The 19,069-nt window shown below is 39.6% G+C and overlaps 1 protein-coding gene across 2 annotated transcripts in view; it reads right to left on the bottom strand.

The window, feature by feature from the left end:
- Positions 1-388: 388 nt before the first annotated feature.
- Positions 389-19,069, bottom strand: part of emilin2a (elastin microfibril interfacer 2a) — a 19,219-nt gene continuing 538 nt past the window's right edge. The window contains exons 2-9 of one of the 2 annotated variants that reach the window (XM_017411100.3): positions 17,733-17,858; positions 15,253-15,443; positions 13,180-15,126; positions 5,294-5,599; positions 3,849-3,908; positions 3,346-3,405; positions 2,358-2,501; positions 389-1,026 (exon numbers count right to left, since the gene is read on the bottom strand). In XM_017411100.3, the coding sequence (XP_017266589.1) occupies positions 692-1,026; positions 2,358-2,501; positions 3,346-3,405; positions 3,849-3,908; positions 5,294-5,599; positions 13,180-15,126; positions 15,253-15,443; positions 17,733-17,858 (3,169 nt within the window). In that variant the 3' untranslated portion in view covers positions 389-691. The remainder of the gene's footprint in view (positions 1,027-2,357; positions 2,502-3,345; positions 3,406-3,848; positions 3,909-5,293; positions 5,600-13,179; positions 15,127-15,252; positions 15,444-17,732; positions 17,859-19,069) is intronic. The other variant, XM_037981761.1, reaches the window with a different exon arrangement.

The raw sequence follows: 19,069 nt of genomic DNA, 5'->3' as shown, positions 1-19,069 counted from the left end.
CATAGTTTAGAGTTTAAAATTCTTTTCAAAGGAAGCAAAATGGAAAAAAACAATAGTTTAGATCACTTTTCTTTTTTCTTTTTTTTTCCATTTCAGACGTGAGGAGAAGGGAAAGTTTTCATCAACACCCACCTTATGTAACAGCCCATTTGGGAGTTCTGCTTTCTAACCTTCCAGTCTGTAAAACTGGCCAAATCTTGGTGTTGCAACTTTTCATTTCTACACTAATCCCTTTATGCATGTTTATAAATTCTGTCCATGCACAGCAAGAGAACATGCACTGTTGTTTTAAGTGTTGTATCATAGTTTATTTCCTGACCAGTATAAAAGTCCACCAGTGGTTGATTGTATTATATGCTGAACTTCTGAGTTACTGTTTGCTAAAAGATGGCAATTTCTGTATTTTATTGTTAATTTAAAAACACTTGTACACATTCATTTACAACAGATACAAAAAAAATCAGTTTAATGATCAAATATATTAGATACAAACCCTGCCTCTCGCTAAAGGCTTTCATTTCTCAATGTAATAACTTTTTAAATGAACCTATAATAGAATCTTCACAGAGTGGCATTGCATGTTCGATAGCTAAATCACATCACATCAAATCAGTGGGAAAATATGCTTTCTGCAACATTTAAACCAGTCCAAGAATCTGGCAACAATTTAGTCTTTACGGCTGCAGTTCAGCTATCTCCTGGACCACGGTCCGTACAGGAAGATGGCGTTGTACGTGGAGAGGATTTCCCCGCTCTCAGTCGTGGCCAGCTGGCCTCGGGTCCTCACCAGACTGACCTGATCTCCTTTCCTCAGTGGAAGAATCAGACTAAAAGACACGCTGCCTCCACAGCCACAGGTGCCATGAAGCGAGGCCCCCTGCTGACGGTCCGACGGGCCGGCTGAGCTCCGGAGCCTGTGTACGCTGCGGTTCGACACAGACAGCACAGCCTCTATTCGGTCCCCCTGCCTCGCAGTCAGGAGGCCTGCAATCAAGTATCTGCCATCGTGTGGAACAGTAAAGATCCCTGTGAATGGAGAAGGAAATATGGTACAGGTATGTCTGATCAGTACACTTAAACTTGTTAAATACTCCAAGTTCTGCTCCTGTGTGGTACTGATGGATTCTGTTCAAACCTGACATGTTTTTACTGTGTGAATTATACGGTTAAACACATGCACAAGTAAAAACACCAGCTGGCCACACTGTTACATATTCTCATTATATATATATATATATATATATATATATATATATATATATATATATATATATTAATTATATAAAGTTCTGATGAGCCACAACATTATAACCCCTGCCTGAATGGGTTCTGCTTTTTTCCCAACACTTCTGTTTTTAGTCCGAGATCCATACAGAGCTAATCAGAAAGTGAATAATGACCTCAGCCTACTTCTTTGATGGATTTGTAACGTAACTAAGCAACTGACTGCTATAAATTTGTATCCCGCAAACAAGGAATTTTTAGTCCAACGTTGACTCCGTTTAGCTCAGTGTTGGATCTCTACAAGCTGCTGAGGAAATTTTCTCGGACATTTTCACCACTAAACGCTCTGTTACCGTCTCCACTAATTTAGTTATTTTTTTTCTTAAACGGCAGCCTTTTATTAAATTACTGATGTGTCAAAAATATTCCGTAAAAGATTTACAAAGCAAATGAGAGAATAGAGGAATGAATTCATGTGACAATAAAAACTCAGAAAATATAAATAAATATAATCTGACACGCTCTCGCCTTCCTCTGTTGGTTTTGCATTTAGTCTTTTTTTATTTATTTATTTTTAATTGGATTTACATTTCCCATGTCAACTTTTCGCTTTTTCAAGAACTACTGCCCCAAAAATAAACAAAAGATTGCCAGATCTCAGGGCTGAACAAGCAAATTATTTTAAAAGTCAACATGTATTTCACCTTTGCACTGTATCGATCATGCAAACAGCTCACTCTGTGTGTGTGTGTGTGTGTATGAATCCTTTCTTCTAGCAACAACAGACAGTTGCACAGACATCACAACACTTGCACAAGTGACAGTTTTCGGGGGGGGGGGGGATTTGCATCCAGGCTTCTGCAGGAGCTTTTCAGTATGCATTCAACACAACTTAGAGACTTCTGTCTTTCCGTACCCCGCTGCTTCTGGCTACAAAAGCGGCTCCTTTTACATTACATATGGTGATGGCTGTTTTTCTAGTTTTGTTTTTTATTTAATAGGTACAATATAAAGAGACAGGAAATGGGGAGAAATAAGAGCCTGGAAATGGTGCAGCCATGTGGGAATCCAGACAGTAATAATAAATATTGAATCTATTTGTCATGAAATCTGTTTCTGTTGCATGGACGTACCTGTGTGTGGACTGTAGTGTCCCCCGTCGTTGACGAGCACCTTGTTAAAGCGAATGACGCCAAAATCTCTCCAGATGTTAGGATGATGTGTGAGGCCAGCGGAGAAGGAGAAGGGGTCTGAAAAGATGCTGCTGTCTAATGAAACTAGATGAGAAAACGTGCATGTTATCATTTCTTGAAGATGATGAAGTACATGACATGCCCAGTTTGTTTAACCCTCCTGTTATGTTCATTCCTTGCTCATAACTTTTGTGTTCCCAGTCAACAGTACACAAATCATCACCGAATGCTAGGTGTATTAAAAAGAAACATGTTGTGCTTTATATCTTCTTTACTATGTAGAGTTTATCAAAGACATTTGTTTTTCAGTCATTTCACATTTTTAATAGAGGCACAGAAGAAACATCTGCCCAGTCCAGATTTTATTAGTGAAAAGAGGATATACAGCCTGAGACTTGTTCTTGTTTTTACTTCTGTTTTAGTTTTTTTCTAATTTTATTGTTGTTTTAACTGTTTTTAATCTTTGAGTTCCTTGATTTTACATATAAAGCTCTTTGTTGCAGCTGTGGTTGTTTTTTAAAGTGCTTTATAAATGAAGTAGTAGTCAGGGCACTGGTCTCTCTCCTTGTCACCAGTGTCATGATCCAAGACCAAGATATGATTGAGGGCTTCAATAAGAGTTGAATTCTGAGCAAGGTCTCAAAACTAGAGCTGCAAGAACTGTTCCTTGTATGATGGAAACAGTGTAGTGATGGATTGTGAGAACAGGTGTTGGGAAAGATTCTGTTAGGGACAGATCAAAGGAAATTGTTTTATTTTTCTGAGAGAACACATCTGAAATGGTTATATTTGACCAAAATACAATAGGAGGGTTAACGGAACATAAACAAATACTATAAAATCACCACAAATTCTTATATTGGAGCTCATGCTGATAAACTGCAAACATGCAGCATTTTGAAGAGAGATGGAAAGAAAGGGTTCCCACCTGGTGAGTCAGAAGAAGCTTGCTGCATTGGGTTCCAGGGCAACTCTGCTGCTAGTGGAGCTGTGAAATAAAACGATACAAACTACGTTAACTCATTATGTGTTGTTAGCCGAAAGTCAGACAGAAAACATCTTGATTGCAGAACGTTAAACATTAATGCACAGTTTCATGTATTACTTTCACTGAGAATGCTTTGGAGCTTTTTGTTTCAACAGAAAAAGCCTAAACCAGTTTTATTCATCAATTTAAAAAGAAAATTAACCATGCAAGCCAGCAAAACTTTGTGCTGACAGCCTGCAGACAAGTTAGAATCCCTCCACAATCTGCCCACACTCACTTCAACGAAACACATCCAGTTCCCACTCCTTCACACTTCTAAGATACAAATTATTCACAGCTTTTCTTTATTTCTTTATTTATTTACTTAATGTTGTTTTTTGTTTTTTTTAACCCTGTTGTAAAAGAAAAGCTGGAGAAGCATGTGACGTTAACAGCTACAGTACCTCTTTGGCTGTCTGGCCGAGGCTTGAAAGAAGAAGGCTGCAGAGGAGGAGGAGGATAGCCTGGAAGAGACGGATGACAAACACATTGTTTTGTCATCATCTGAAGAGAAAGGTTAGCGTGTGATTGCCAAAAGCAGTTGGGCTTTCCATCTGAATATCTTAGCAGAGAAGGAAGGAAAGTGAAATGAAACTAAATATCATCTAAACTGAGTTATTTCAGACGTGCCTTTTCAAATCAATTTACAAGCACATTCGGAGTTATCAGCTTCCTTTTGAGCCTCGAAATGATCTGATGGCGTGAATCACACGATGGAAAATATGGAGTGAAAAGGAAAAAGATATATATTTGCTCATGTCACTGATGATGATGATTACCCAGAATTTTACACTAAAGCCAGAAAGCACAAGCAAACTCTCAACTTTAAATGAAAGTTTTGTTCCTTGGGTTAACTTTTCAAGCTAATTGGTGTTAACATCTCTTAATCTCCCACTCTAACTGGGAACAAATGAACTATCGCAGGCTGTTCTCAACTATTTGACTGCCAAACAAGAAGAAGGCTAAGACAAAGCCTTTGTTTTGTTGTTTGATATTCTGTTCAAACTTCCTCTTTGCAGTCCCGTTAATTCAACCCAGAGCTGTCGAAATCTGTTTTCAGTTGTTCTCTTCCATGTCTTTGAATATGGCATTCATTAAAAGAGCCCTGGGGTTCGCTGTAGAAACAATTAATGTGGATCAAACAAAACATCTAATGCACATGTAAAAATAAAGCCTTGTTATTAGTTTCACATATCAAAAAGGGCCAAAAACAAACCAAGCTCATTTGAAGGTTATGTGGTTATGTTTAAGATCACTTAGTCTCTTCACTGTGCTTTTCTTTTACATACATTAGGCAGCGATTCACTGAGCGCATCATTATTACTTATTTCAGTTTTCTTTTATTTTCCTTTGCATACTTTCCAAATCCAACCGTATGAATTTAAAGGTAATGCAATTTTTAAATTTGCTGTTACATTCTACATCCACAATCTGAAACGGACACTCAAAAGATTACAAAAAGTAACATGCATTTAAGGTGGATGCAGTCAACATTCTTCAAACTGCTGAAACTACAACTGGATAATAAAAATACTCAGCATCATCCAGTGCCACAACGTTGGAGTACTCCAGCCTACCTGGAGTTAAAAAGTACAGTTTTGTGCAGGTCTTTCATCATTTTCCTTCAGAATCAACTGTTTCATTCAGTTTTCTTTGAATTTCTTGTGTTTAAATTGTTAAGTCACTCAACTCTACTTTATGAGTCAGTCAGGCATAAAAAAGTCCCTTAACCCAAGAGAATCAGTTTTGTGTTGACACATAAATATTTTTTTTCAAAAACCACAACAAAAAGATTGAAAATCAGACCTTTAAGCAGTTGCAGCCTGTCACAAAGGTCAGCAGTACTCACCCGGCGCACCGAACCCTTTGACGGGTTTACTTGACGACTCCTCGGATCCTCTGCGCACTGTGACCCTTCGCATGTATCCTGGGGGTCCGGCCTCTCCCGTCTCCATCACGGGCCTCGCGGGCAACTGAGTCGAGAGGCGTGGCTGCTGGGGGGTCGCCGGCTGGTTTGGTGAAGTGATCTTGATCGTGTGGATGTTGGGCTGCGCCGCCTGATTGGGACTGGACGGCGGCGGAGGGAGGATGACAGGGATGTGAATTTGTTTAACTCTGGTTCTGCTCTGAGAGGAATCAGGCACAGAAGCAGGTCCTTGGAGATTAAAAAAAAGAAAAAACTATTAAACTCTTGTCAATTTAGGTTTCACTCTAATCGATTATAGTCTTTTTGAACAATCTAGTCAGAAAATTAAAGTTTAATTTACAAATTATGTTTGGTATTCAAAATAATAGTGCATTCAGACAACACCTCCCTTTTGTCTCATGAATCTTCATTTAAAAACTTTTCAGATGACAGACCAAATTGAACCTGACTTGCACCTCCCAGGAACATTATTACTCTTTACAAAAACAAAACAGGACAGTCACTGAAATGAGTTTTTGGGGAATGATGTGAAGATGGAAACCACCTGCTGGCTTTCTGGATTTCCTGGGGAGGACAGATATCACCTGGGAGCCTCTCTGGCGAGTACACAAACACTGTGATGGTGTCTTAAGGTAAAATAACAAAAATAATCACACCCTCTCAACTTTGTCATAGCTAGATGGCAGATTTTTTTTGTCACACTATATTTACAATACATAAATTGACTGATGCTTTGTGTAGGCTCATGGGAGATATTTTTTAGTACATGACCTCTTTAAAAGTACAGATTGGTGAAGCGAATACCACTGACCACGTTTTCACAATGAGGGGTCCCGTTCGTTAACCCTAAGTCATGTCAGTCCTTTACAGCTCCTCATTACAACAGAACTCTCTGACATCTAAACCCTCTAGCAGCGGGTCAGCGCGTATTCTCACACTGTAAAAACTACTCTGAAATGGCTTGTGGAACATGATAAAAATGTCAAATTGTTGACCTCGACCCTAAATTCACCATATCTCAATCCAGTCAAGCATTACTGGGATACACTGAAAGAAGTCCAGTCAGTCAGTGTAGGTTCAGTCCTTGCACAGCTTTCTACCAATCAACTATGGATTTGCCAAATTAAAAGAGTTAGAGCTGCTTTCCATTGGGTTTCAATTAATTACCTTATTGGCGTTCATCTTTCTGTATGGTGCCGATCAAGCATTACTGAAAATCACTCTAACCAAATAAAGTTGTGTGTTGAAGAATACTTTAAAATTACCAAGCTACCCATCTGCTATCCTACCACACGATGTATTTATGGCTTAAGATAGTGGTTTTGGATCAATTTAGTGCCCGGCTGGTAGGATTTAGGTACCACAACAGTCAATAAAAGAGGCATTTAAAGAAGTTAGCCTAGATGTTTGCAGTATGGATTATACTGAAAGTATTTCTTCATTAAAAGAAAAGAATGACACTGTTCTTCCACCTGCTCTTGGCAAAACTTTAAATTTAAGCAACATTATCCACTATGTGGATGTATTCAGATGAAGCTTTCCAGTGACAGGTAGCATTTGTTGAAAGAGAAAGCTTTTTCAAATACTTCTACAATGGCCTCCCAGTTGGTTCTGCATAACAAACCAGCTGGTGTCAGATTAACTTTAAATCAGTTGTGAGTTTCAGTGAGAGTGTCTTTGTTTTGTCTGTAACTTGTGCAAATGTGCAGTTGGTGCCTTAAAAAATACTCTCCTTCTGCGTTTTAATATAACTGATAATTGATAGCAGCGACGCACAAACACTTGCAGCGATGAGCTGTCGTGCTTGTGTTTTCTAAGGTCAACTGGCTGTGGCGGCCATCTCTAAAAGTTCATTTTAGAGGTACAGCCAATAATTACTTTCTGAAAGTTTCATTAAATTCATCCAGTGGTTAATAAAATATTTTTACAGACAAGCAAACACACACATACAGACATGGGTAAGCTCTCGTCTTTGGTGGCACTGATAAAAATGCAAGTTTTATTAGTTTATTTATTTATTAACCTTTATTTACCCAGGCAAATCCCACTGAGATCACAGATCTCTTTTTCAAGGAAGGCCTGGGCCTGGCATTTTCAGGAGATGTAAAAATCTGCTTGCATTTGTTAGCACACTAAAAAATACAAAACTACTCCAAGATACTATCCTCGTGCTCCATCACATATTTCAGTTTTTATCAGTAGATGGACTTCCTTAAGTTGCAGAGATGAAGCATTTGTGCATCAATTCACAAGACCCCTTTCAATGAGTTTTAAGAGTATTGCAACTAAATAAGTATTTGTATTAGCTGGAAATATCATTATGCAGGCCCCAAGGGCTCTCACAGCCAAAAATATTCAAAAAAATTCAAAATTAACAGTTAATTTAATTGCAAATTCACTCTGTGATCAATCCTAAAGTACCTGAGAGCAACTGTTACATTACAATCTACCAGTTTCTCTTTTTTAATCAAATAAAATGTCATCAGCCACCAAGAAAATCCGTCCTTCTTGCCACGAGCGACACCACAAACTACTCAGATGCCACATGTATAATCAAAAACAAATTAAGCACAGCAATCATGTTGCACTGAGATAATCAGAAATCTCTTCTTCATTTCCTTCTTATGCCTCCTTCAGAATGCTGGTTGCCAGAGTGCATATTTCCCATGAGCTCTCAGCCTGTGTCTCACTAAGGGGGCAACCACAACACTGGAAAACACCAACACATTCAAACGCACGCTGGTGCAATGAAAAACATCACCAAAACCAGATGTTACCGCCTCCGAGATGCAGCCAAGGGAGTCTGTTTCGTCACTTGTGCCTCCCCAGAATTAGGTGACAGCTCGTGAGTGTTCAGAAGTGTGTGAAAGCGTCATGGAGTATTGCAGGTAGACAAGCTAATCACGCAATTGGAAAATGGTGTCAGGGGGGACGAGCGGGGTGCGGTGGTTACAGACATGGTGTACAATAATGCATCACTCGCTGTCTGGAATATGCTTTTCTCCTGATATGCACATGGACACAATTTTATCCTCCACCCCATTTTTTCTGAAATGTTATTGATGGGAGACTCTAATTGTGCAGTGTATGGCAGACCTCTGGGCCTCCTATATGTATCTCCTCTGAAGACTTCCAGATGGGCTCCTGGGCTGGACATGGAAACACCTCAAATCCCAGCCTTAGATATCTCACCAGGGAAACGCTCACTGTCAAAGCACTGCTCAAAATTCTGGTAGTGCCTAAATATATACAGTATGTGGGTGTGTGTATGTATGTGTGTGTGTCAAATGCAATTTTCCATTCTTTCCCAACAGACACCCTTTGACTTCAAAAAGCCTTTTATGTCCTGCTTCTCTTGTACTTCCTCATCACAGCAGACACATAATCTTCTTGCCTGTCTCTCCAATAAAAAGCCAGAGTGATCAATTGCAAGGCATTGATCCGTGAAATCAAAGGCTTTATTTCATCCCTGCTTTAACACAGCTGCTTTTTTTGTTTTCCTGATGGCTTCTTCTGTCAATATACACTTACAGCACAGACTGGAGAGGGAGAAGAAGTCCTCTGGCGCTGCTTGAAGGACGAATTGAAAGAAAAAACAAACTGTACAGACGGAGAGAGAGAGCGACGAGGCAGCGAAAAGAGAGAAGTTCGGAGATAAAACAGAAAGAAAAGGATACCAGAGAGTCCATTTGAGCTAGACTGGGATCATCTCCAAAAACTGGAAACCAAACTTAGAACCGAACGAGAACAGGTTGATTAGTCACAGAGCGCGGCATAAACTTTGCAAAAAAACAAAAACACTTTTTATGGTTCTACATCCAACTTATAAAATACCTTGGCAGATTTGTGTTACTGTTAAACCACAATTTCCCCATCTGAGGAAAAACAGCAAAAGCCAAACATGCACAAGTTGTTTGGGCAGACCTCGGCAGCTGCAGCTGCTGTGGGCGCAGCGGTGCCAACATTTTGCAACTGAAGTCACATAACTTCATTCAGCAGTCACACTGAGTTGGAACAGGGCTATTCTACTTAATCTTGTAGTTATGTATTACAACACTTCATCTGTTCTCAGCCTCCTCGAGGTCTTCATATGACTGTGTGGAGAATATGAGCTCAAATACTGAAAGGAAACATTTCACCAGCCTCTCAATGTCCACCACGCCCCAGGAGCAGGGAGATTTGGTGGATATTTTGCCTCTGTTTAGATTCTCTCTCCCTTCCAAACTTCAAGAATGCATTCAGTATTGAACCACATAACTTAGCTTAGTCTTTTGTGGGATTCTGTTGCAGCACTGAGAAAGTGATGACGACAACTGCACTTAAAGAAAATACTAACTCACTTTTGTTTTCTTGGTATAACTTTCCCCTGCCTGAATACTTTATGCTGCTTTTTAGGCAAAATTGCTATTGCCCCATAATGGCACAAATCCAACAGAACAGTCACAGAATTGCCCCAAGCACTCTAGCTGTACGTTGTGAAAGAGGCTTGTATTTTCTTCAAATTCAAACTTATACCCATAAATTATTGTTAGCCCTATATAAATCACATAGATTGGTGCACCCACCATTGTTTTGAGACCTCTTTGTATATGAACACATACAGACTAGGTGCTCAGAACGGCTTTATGACTCACTGCACCTTTTTTTCAGAGGTTATTAACAGATTTTCCTGCACCATTCCTTTAACTGTATATTTTGCAGTGGATTATTTTAGAGCAGTGACAGATACTCAAATACGCAGAGCAGCAACCCACTCCCCTTCTGTTCTAGGAACGTGTCCCACTGTTCCAGTCAGGAAATATCCAGATGAATGTTACCGTGTTAGTGGACCTGATCAAAGCCAATGATGTTAGCCATAATTGTGGAGACGGAGCTGAACCTGAAGGGTAAAAGTTGCTATAAAAGTCAAATAATTTGGATTGTTATGAACTGTTATCCTGAGGAAATCTGATCTTCTTTGTGAACTTCCTGTTACTATTTGCTCCATTGTGGTTTGGGCTCTCTGTTAATGTTTTTGTATGCTATTCATTTAATGACTTAATTTGTTTACTACTTTATTTATTTTTTTGTCTTGCTGCAGCTAAGAGAAAAACAGATTCAACCCTCTTCGGATCTGGTTGGAACATTTTTCCTTTGGTATTGGTAACCATTAGATGTTGATGTGGTCACCATGACAATAAATGTACATCAATTTAGGGAGGGGGATTTTTTTCTGTAGGAGCACTGAAAGGACAATTTGGGGTTGTTGCGAACCAATAGGTGAAACCATCTTTAATAAAACTTTTTGTGCTTAGAATAGCTGAAACTTGCCAACCAACACCTTTAAACATCACAGTTTAACATGTGTCTGGTTTGTTAAATGAGTGAAAAGGTGACACTGCAGTGGCAGTTCAGCATGTTACAAGCAGTTATGTGCAGAAATCTTCTATTTCATGGTTACAACCAGTTACCAGGCAACAAGTAGACAGAAGGTTGCTGTTAATTTGTCTTAGAGGTTCACCAGAGTCAGGCTAGCTTACTTTTCTTCTTTCAAGTATATTTAGCTCATTTTAGCCTAGGTTATAGTTTTACCAAACTCAAATGTGTGGTCATTTCACAAGGTTTTATAGCCATTTAAAGTAATCGCACTAAAAGGAAGGTGTAGCCAAAACTTGATCTGGGAATGTGTCTGGGAATGAGGTGGAAAGGTGAAGTTATTCAACATGGAGAAACAGTCCTTTGACCTCGCTTGGATAATCCCAATTACAGAGATCACGAACAGCATATTATCTTGGAAAGGTAAAGGTAATCATTGATGCAATGTATCCAATGTTCAAAAGGTGTCAGAGCAAAGAAATTAAGGCACTATTAAATAATCAGAAGAAAGCAGAAACCCTGCCTAATCTTTCGTGTAGATTTATGAAACCAAACCCACCTTGGAAATAACAGCCCAAATCTGCCAAACAATAAAATGTAATATGAAATGTCTTTAAGATCACATCTCTACAACACAACTGTTATTCCTTTTCAACCTTTTTTCTCCTAAGCTCCATATCCAATTATTGTTTTGGACGATGGCGTAAGAAAAGGGAGGCACCACTGATGGGGCCCCAGGCATGACATCACAGATGAGGGCCGTTCAAGCATCTGGTCCTGGGTGTGGAGTCCTGTGTCTCCTCACTCTGTTAAGACCGACTCCAGCAGTGAGTCAGGGCCCTTAATGAGGACCAGATTCCACACATCAGGCTGAGGTCACCCCACGAGAATCTCTGAAGGTTGGTATGTATGCATGTGTTAGGAGAAAGAGAGAAGGGAGGGAGGTGCAATGTGTGCAGTGAGAGACCAGGAACTGAGGTTGAGGCCTGCAGCTCTGTGGTATGAAATACAAAGCTATGTCATGGTGAAAGAGAAAAGACCTCATAACTAAAACACTTTCAGAAAGGGACTGAGAGGATGGGACAGACTGCTTGAGTGTCCTGACATTAAAATAAGGAAGCAACAAGGCATAAAATAGTGTAAATCATAATAAATTTGAGATGTGATGAAAAACTGAAGATTTTTATCTATCTGCCTCTTTTCTTTTATTAACCCAAGGTAATTCAACCCATCATAAGTCACAGGAAGTCTTCAGTGAGGGCCTCTGCTTCTTGCTGTTGGGCTGTATTCAATGACACATTCAAGGCAAGCATGGGAGGCCCAGTGAACTCGTGCCCTCCCACTACAGGAAATACCCTGTGGCCATTCGAGGGATCTGATCATTTCCTCCAAGCTTGCTGCTTTTAAACCAACCAAGCAGAATGCATTACACGGAGGATTATCTGCAGGAAAAGTTTGTGTTTACACAGATGGTAATCACGCCTAATAAGCTTAAAATGTTGGAAGATACAGAGGAAGCTGGAAAAGATGTTGCATGCAGTAAATTTATATTTTTGTTTGGCTCATTTCTGGCTTGACTGCACTAATGAGGGTATTTACTGTACACTATATAATAAATAAATCTTTAAGAGACAAACATATGTTATAATCTTTAGCCAATTACTGTCATCATACCCTGTTATCATAACTCTAACCACTAATGAAGCAAGCCCACAAGCTTTAACTTACTGTATAGCTAGCAGATTCTTTTCATATTTGTTATATAATAAAATGTGAGCCTTACTAATTTGTTTCTGCCTCAGTGACAGGATTTACGTTTTAGTGTTGAAGATATCTTTGTCTTCCAAAGTGCTGTTTAAATATGTGGAAAAACGTCCCATCTCATGGTTTCTAGTGTTTTGTTTTATTATTTTTGCTACTTTCTGAAAATAGTCCTGTAAAATTCCCTCATCTTAGACCACTTTAAGTGGTATGCAGAGGTTAGAAAGTACCCAGAGTTTGCTCTCTTTACATTCTTTACACAGCTACATCTGTCATCAAGTCTCTGAAATCCTCCCAGGAAAAACTTCCCAAAAATGTTCGTCATTATAGCTGTTTAAGTTGTGTCTTGCCGCTCAGTTACAGCTGGCTTTCAAGATGCTTTTGGATGCATTTAAGTTGCATATGCACAAAGTACTTAGTTTACAGCATAGCTATTACTTTCACTGTTGTGTTGAACTTGTGTATTTCCTTCAGATTTTGATCTTGTTATTGTAAATACCAATATCAAATAGCAAGGTAGTACATATGTTTTCATAAAATATCAATCCACCAGCTGACAAAACTCAGATGGCCACAAAGCTTCTTATAAATGCAGATTTTGGTTGACTTTGTGGAAAAAAAAAAAGCCCTAAAAAGTCTTGTCATACTTTTTTGTTCTAACCTTCATTACTGATAAAGTGACGTCAACTCACCTGGGCCCTCGGTGGCGACATCTTTCAACCCATGTTTGGCCATTGCAGACATCTGAGCCTGAAGTCTCTGCAAGGAATTTTGCAGAATAATAATATCTGCGCCATGATTTCCACAAGTGGCATTCATCCTGTTGACACAGTCCCGCAAGCCCCCAATGTGTCTCTCTAGCCCATCTTTCAGCTCTTTGATGTTCACAGACACCCCATCTAATCTTCCGCAAACGTTCTCAAGCTTGCTTACACGTCCCTCCACAGCTGAGATTCCATCAGAAACACCCTGTGTGTTCTGTTTGCAATGACTCAGTTCAGATGACACCTGTCTGCTGAGCGTATTGAGTCTGTTCCTCAGCTCATCCATCTGACGACTGGTCAGGTCAGCTGCAGCTCGGGTGACCTGTGATGAGCTCCCATAGCTCGTCTGCTCTGGATAGCAGCATGTTGAGTTTATTTTGTGCACATCCTGGTCATATTTGCTCAAGGAGTCACTTAATCCATTAACGGCACCAGCCAATCCACGTACGTTATCTTGAAGATTAATCAGCCCCTTCTTGAAGTCCTCCATTGTCTTTACATGCCTCTCATTTCCTGATGACTGCTTTTGAACAAGGTTTTCAAGTTGCCTGAGCTTGTCTGTGTTGGAACTGACATCTGTGTGAAGAATGTCTAAGTCACTTCTATATCGATTCAGGTCTTTCAAAATGTTTCCGATGTGACCAGGCGTTAATCCCTCAGTCACAGCAATTCCAGAGCCTGAACATCCTGCTGAGCATGACCTCTCTAAAACATTAACTTTGTCATTCAAATCCTGGATGATTAGCTTGTTGTTGTTGACTTCACCCTGGATGACATTCATTGAGTGACCAAATGTTCCTGGGGAGGAGTTATTGCTCATTTCCACCAGAACGTTTGTAAACTGGTTCTGAACATTATTCAAACGTTCATCCAGAAGCAATCGAAGTGCAGTCGCTTCGTCTGCAATCGTCTGCGATAACTTCTCTTCAATGTAGAAACAATGAGTCTCTGCATTTTGTTCCGTGATGTTCACACGTGCCTCCAACTCTTGAATCAAGAGACCAAACTCACCAATGTCCTGAAATGAGGACAAATGCGCCAATTCATTGTCAATGCGAACATTAAGGATTCGGTAAGCCTCAGCTATGCGGTCAATTTCACGCCATAGGTCCTTATGGTCACTGTAGTCTTTATCCTCATTGGGTAGTTCTGTCTGTCTTTGAGTTCGTACAGGTCCGTCTGCAGCAGCCATGTCTAGACGCATTGCTCGGATCTCTTTTTTCAGATCAGCCTCCTTAGTTTCAAAAAGCTTGGTCACCTTGTCAAGAACTTGATCATGGCTATCCTCACAGGTCTTCTGCATGACCTGGATCTTGTCATTGCACAAGCCCTGTAGTTTGACCAGCTGCTCCTCCACATGCTGGTCCACCTCCTTCTTCAGTTTCTCAAACTTTCCATCAACGTAGGTTTGTATAACATCAAACTCTGCTATGGCTGGGGTCTGAGACTGAGAGGCATCCATTAGGACACGTATCTGTCCCTCATGACTTGTTGTGATTCCTTTTAGGTCATCCAGAGCTTCGTTCTTGCTTTTCAGTGCATTGTTGATGTCATCTAAACGGGCTTCTATTTTTTCTAGGGCTTTCTCTCCAGCAATCCCACCCCTGGTAGCCTGACCATCTAGCACAGCTGGACTCTCCTCCGTGCCTGGACTGCTGCTATTATCCAGAGGCCGCAGGTTGTTCAGAAGCGTCACCAGCATCTTTTTGGTGTCAGCCTGCAGGTCTGTGCGTAGGTTACCAGTTAATGTTGTTAGAGTTGCCTGGAGATCCTGGACTGTCTGAGTGAGACGCTGAACTTCACCTTCAAGAAGACGCACCTTATCTGTGACGCCATGCCGAGACTCATGGTGTGCAGTCTCTCTCCTCTCTGGCCCTACAATCATAAATAAAAATAATTAATTTTGTTCTGTCCTCTATGGAAGAAATAGTACAAAGAAATTTTTATTATAGTTTTATGTAAAGTTGTTTAGTGTAAAGCAAAAAAAACCTGATTTCTTACTTTGTGCGTGTCTGGGTGAGAATCCAGGATTTGGTGGGAGGTAAGAGCGTGGTCCCTGCACTGTTTGTCGATCTGGGGGTGGAATTACATCCTTACAGTCTGTTCCTCTGTAACGAGGACAGCATTTCCATTCTATCTCTGTGACAGTCTTGTAGCCAATCTTGTATGTGGGTCGAAACCGCATTTGGTATCTGCAATGCAAGGCATAATAATGAATGAGCTTTGTATTTCAAATGTTAAAGATCAAACCAAAGCTATTTTCAAAATGTTTCAGGCTTTGCTGGGCTAAAACTACTCTGCAAGAAAAAACAAAACAAAAAAAATGGGAAAAAACAACTGATGCAGTATATATTTTTTTATTAGAAACTGTTGCTTGTCCTCCAGTTCCCACTATATATTAAAGAAAAATAAAAAAAAAAATCTAAATTTCCTTGCCAAAAAAAGTTCCCAAGAAAAACAATGGATGATATCACTTCCCTCAATGTAGGGGTCATGTCGTGAAGAACATCTGGAAAACTGATGTCTGAAACTATCAATTTTTTTCCCCAAACTGTTACTAATACCACTGTTCTCGCTGACAGAAAAAAAAGGAAAAGTGAAAACCTGAAGGATATTAACACTTAACATTTCAGCTGTAATCAACAGTGTGAAACCTAAAAAACATCTAAAATGAAAACAAATTAAAGCCTGTCCTGTACAGCATAACTTGAGGTGTTTGTTCTCACTGCCAGCTCTTTCTTGCGTTGCACAGAAACATGCAAATATGATCCTGAGACAGAACCGTGATCAGCTTCCAGGAATCCTTTCAACACAGCAGACTCACTGCATCTGTTTGTGTAAATAAACCATCGAGCTAAACCACAGATAGTATGGGTTTAAAACTAAATATGATTCACAAAGCAAAACATTACGCTGTGACACAACATCTTCCAGAACCATTACAACTATTGCTCGTATTTACTGGTACAGATGCCCCTATTTACATCAGTCACTCAGAACGGGATTTAATGTGTTCCTTTAAATGATTTATTATTAAGAAAACATGCAGGGAGGGAATACGTCAGAAATATGCTTCAGTTATGTATTTTATGGCATGATAATAAATCATATGCTTCACTGCAGATGAGCAGAAATGAAAACAGTTTCTAAACTTGAAAGAGTTTAAGAGTTTTGGTATCAAACTGAATTTATATACACATAAAAAAATTCAACACTTGATTTTTTTTTTCCATAGAAATCTTGGCAGCTGCAAAGAGAGAGTGAATTATACTGCAGTAAAGTCAGGGCTGAATACTTGCTAACGATATAAAAACAAATGTGAAGAATTGACTGGTGCATGGTAAACCATGTAAAGACTTGATAACAGTAGTCGTGAATAAAAGCAGCTGTTAAAGCTTCGACATGTGAGGCCAAGGTTGTCGGCAGTTTAAGAAAACAGTAAAAGAAAAAAAAGCAATGACATTGTCTCAAGTATGAATTATCGCTTTGATAAACTATTTTTTAATCACCTGCCACTGAAAGGGCGAAGGCAGACAAGAATGTTTTTGATTATGTCTGTGCGTGTCTGTCTGCTACCAAAATATTTCATGAATCCCTGAACAAAGTTTACAGAAAGTAATCACTGGATACACAACTACAAGAGTCAACGCAATTCAAGATGCCTGCCACACTCAAGTGACCTTCAAAAACACATAAGTGCTAATAACCCAGGTAGTCCTACAGATTCAACTTCAAATCTGGTGTGATTGTAGCTGAAACTGAATCAGATTGCACAGTATCTTTGATTATATTTGCCTTTAACTATTTGGATTCAACTTTGTTTAACTGTTAGCTAAATATCTCATGTGCTACTGAATGGGTTTTAATGAATCTCTCAGAAACTAATCACAGGATGTACTTCTTCATCTAATTAACTTTTAAAACCAACTCAATTCAAGATTTACTCTACAGCCAATTGACCAAAGATACAATCCTATTCTTGTGATTAATTCTGGGCTCCATTCTAAGAGTTATAATGGCAGCTTGACCAAAATGTAATATACATAATGTTGCCTTTCACCCAAGACTTTAGAGTAGGACCACCACCACCAGCAACAGCATTTTGTTATTCCACAACAGCATTTATATTGAGTTGGACAAAGTTCTGACAGTCCTTCACACGCCAGGGAAAAGATGTGGATTGGCCAGATTTAGCTGCAAAAACCTGCCTCAACTTAGATCGTCACTTTCTGCAACTGCAATTGGTAAGTTTATAACCATATTTTCTGAGTAACACTTTGCTTTTTAGAGGGGAATTTTTTTTTCTTAGCTTAATGGAGATGCCATGCTTTTTTGTTCTGCCAACTGGGTTTATTTGAGCCACTCTGAATATATTTCTTCCCCCAGCTTTTCTCTCAAGGAAACATTTTTGCATCCAAATGTTCCTGGTACATCTAATAAACCCTCAGCCCCCCCTCTTCCACGCTCCCATGGTTGCTCACGTCACTTGTTGCTGGCAGTCAGGCTGGTAGGCCGGGCAGGGGGCCACCACAGGCTCCTGGAAGCTCTCCGCGCCCCCCTGCACCACACAGCTCACGTTCCTCTGCACCACATAGGCACACCAGTTCCTGTGAATGGAGGTACACACAAACAAGAGCATCAACATCTCATGACTGTCATTTATTTTAATGCAAAACTGTGCAAATGCTATAGAAAACAGCTAAAAAGAATGGATTTTAACTTGTTATCACCTACCGCCGGCAACATAGTGATAATGATTTTACTTGTATCTGTGTTTGTTTGTCTGTACTGATCTGAATTAAACTTTCAGACAGTAATCACTGCGTGTACGTCTACAACTGATGAACTTTTGGAGTCAATCCCATTCAAGATGGCTGCCACAGCTAAGTAACCTTAACAAACACAAAAAATTATTATGAGTCAACTAATTGGACAGATTTTGAGCTCAAATTTGGGGTGGTAGTGGCTGAGAGTCATCCCCACCACATGTTCTGAACTCTATACATTGTGCAAAATTTATTTTACCCAAACCTTGTGTAAACTTTCATGTCTGTTAGCAAAATATCTCACTGGGCAGATATAATGAAACTCTCAGCAAGTATATTTACAACTCATTACATTTTGGAGTCACCCTAATTCAAGATGACCACCACAGCTAATCACACCAGCCAGTACAGGGACGGCTAGAAGTCACTTTATTTTGCTGAAATTAACCTAAAATCTGGTGTGGTAGTAGCTGTGAGTCATTCTCAACACATACTCAAAGCACTGCACATTGGACGACATCTCTGCCTAAAATTTTGGCATTAACTGTTACAGAGTCAACACTGTCTGTTAGCAAAACATCTCACGGACCACAGGACAGATTTTAATCACACTTGCAGAAAGTAATCACTGGATGTACATCAACATCTGTTTGGCATATGGAGTCAACCCAAATCAAGATGGCTGCCACAGCTAATTGAACTTTGCAAACACAAAACTGTTTATAATTCACTTTAAACTACAGATATTGAGGTCAAGTTTATGTGGTAGTAGGTGAGAGTCATTCATAACACATACCCCATGCATTAACTCCATCTTGGATTAAAACTTTGTCATGAAAAGCTGCGGGTGATATGCATTCATCCAAGAAATACTAGGCCTTTAATTCCATGTCTTTCTTCCCATTAAAAGGTTTAGATTTTTCACTATTCTCTTCTTTAGCCTGTTTTTAATTAATCAAGGAACCCTCCTTGCAGATGAGATAGTGACATTCCAGCGTTTATCTGGATCTTATCGCCTTTTAGCAACACTGGGGGAAAAAAAAAAAAAAAAA

The sequence above is a fragment of the Kryptolebias marmoratus genome, linkage group LG20, assembly GCF_001649575.2.
Source record: "Kryptolebias marmoratus isolate JLee-2015 linkage group LG20, ASM164957v2, whole genome shotgun sequence".
In the NCBI taxonomy this organism is placed as follows: domain Eukaryota; kingdom Metazoa; phylum Chordata; class Actinopteri; order Cyprinodontiformes; family Rivulidae; genus Kryptolebias; species Kryptolebias marmoratus.
The sequence above is the reverse complement of the archived record's forward strand: the minus strand, read 5'-3'. Positions and strand labels throughout refer to the sequence as shown.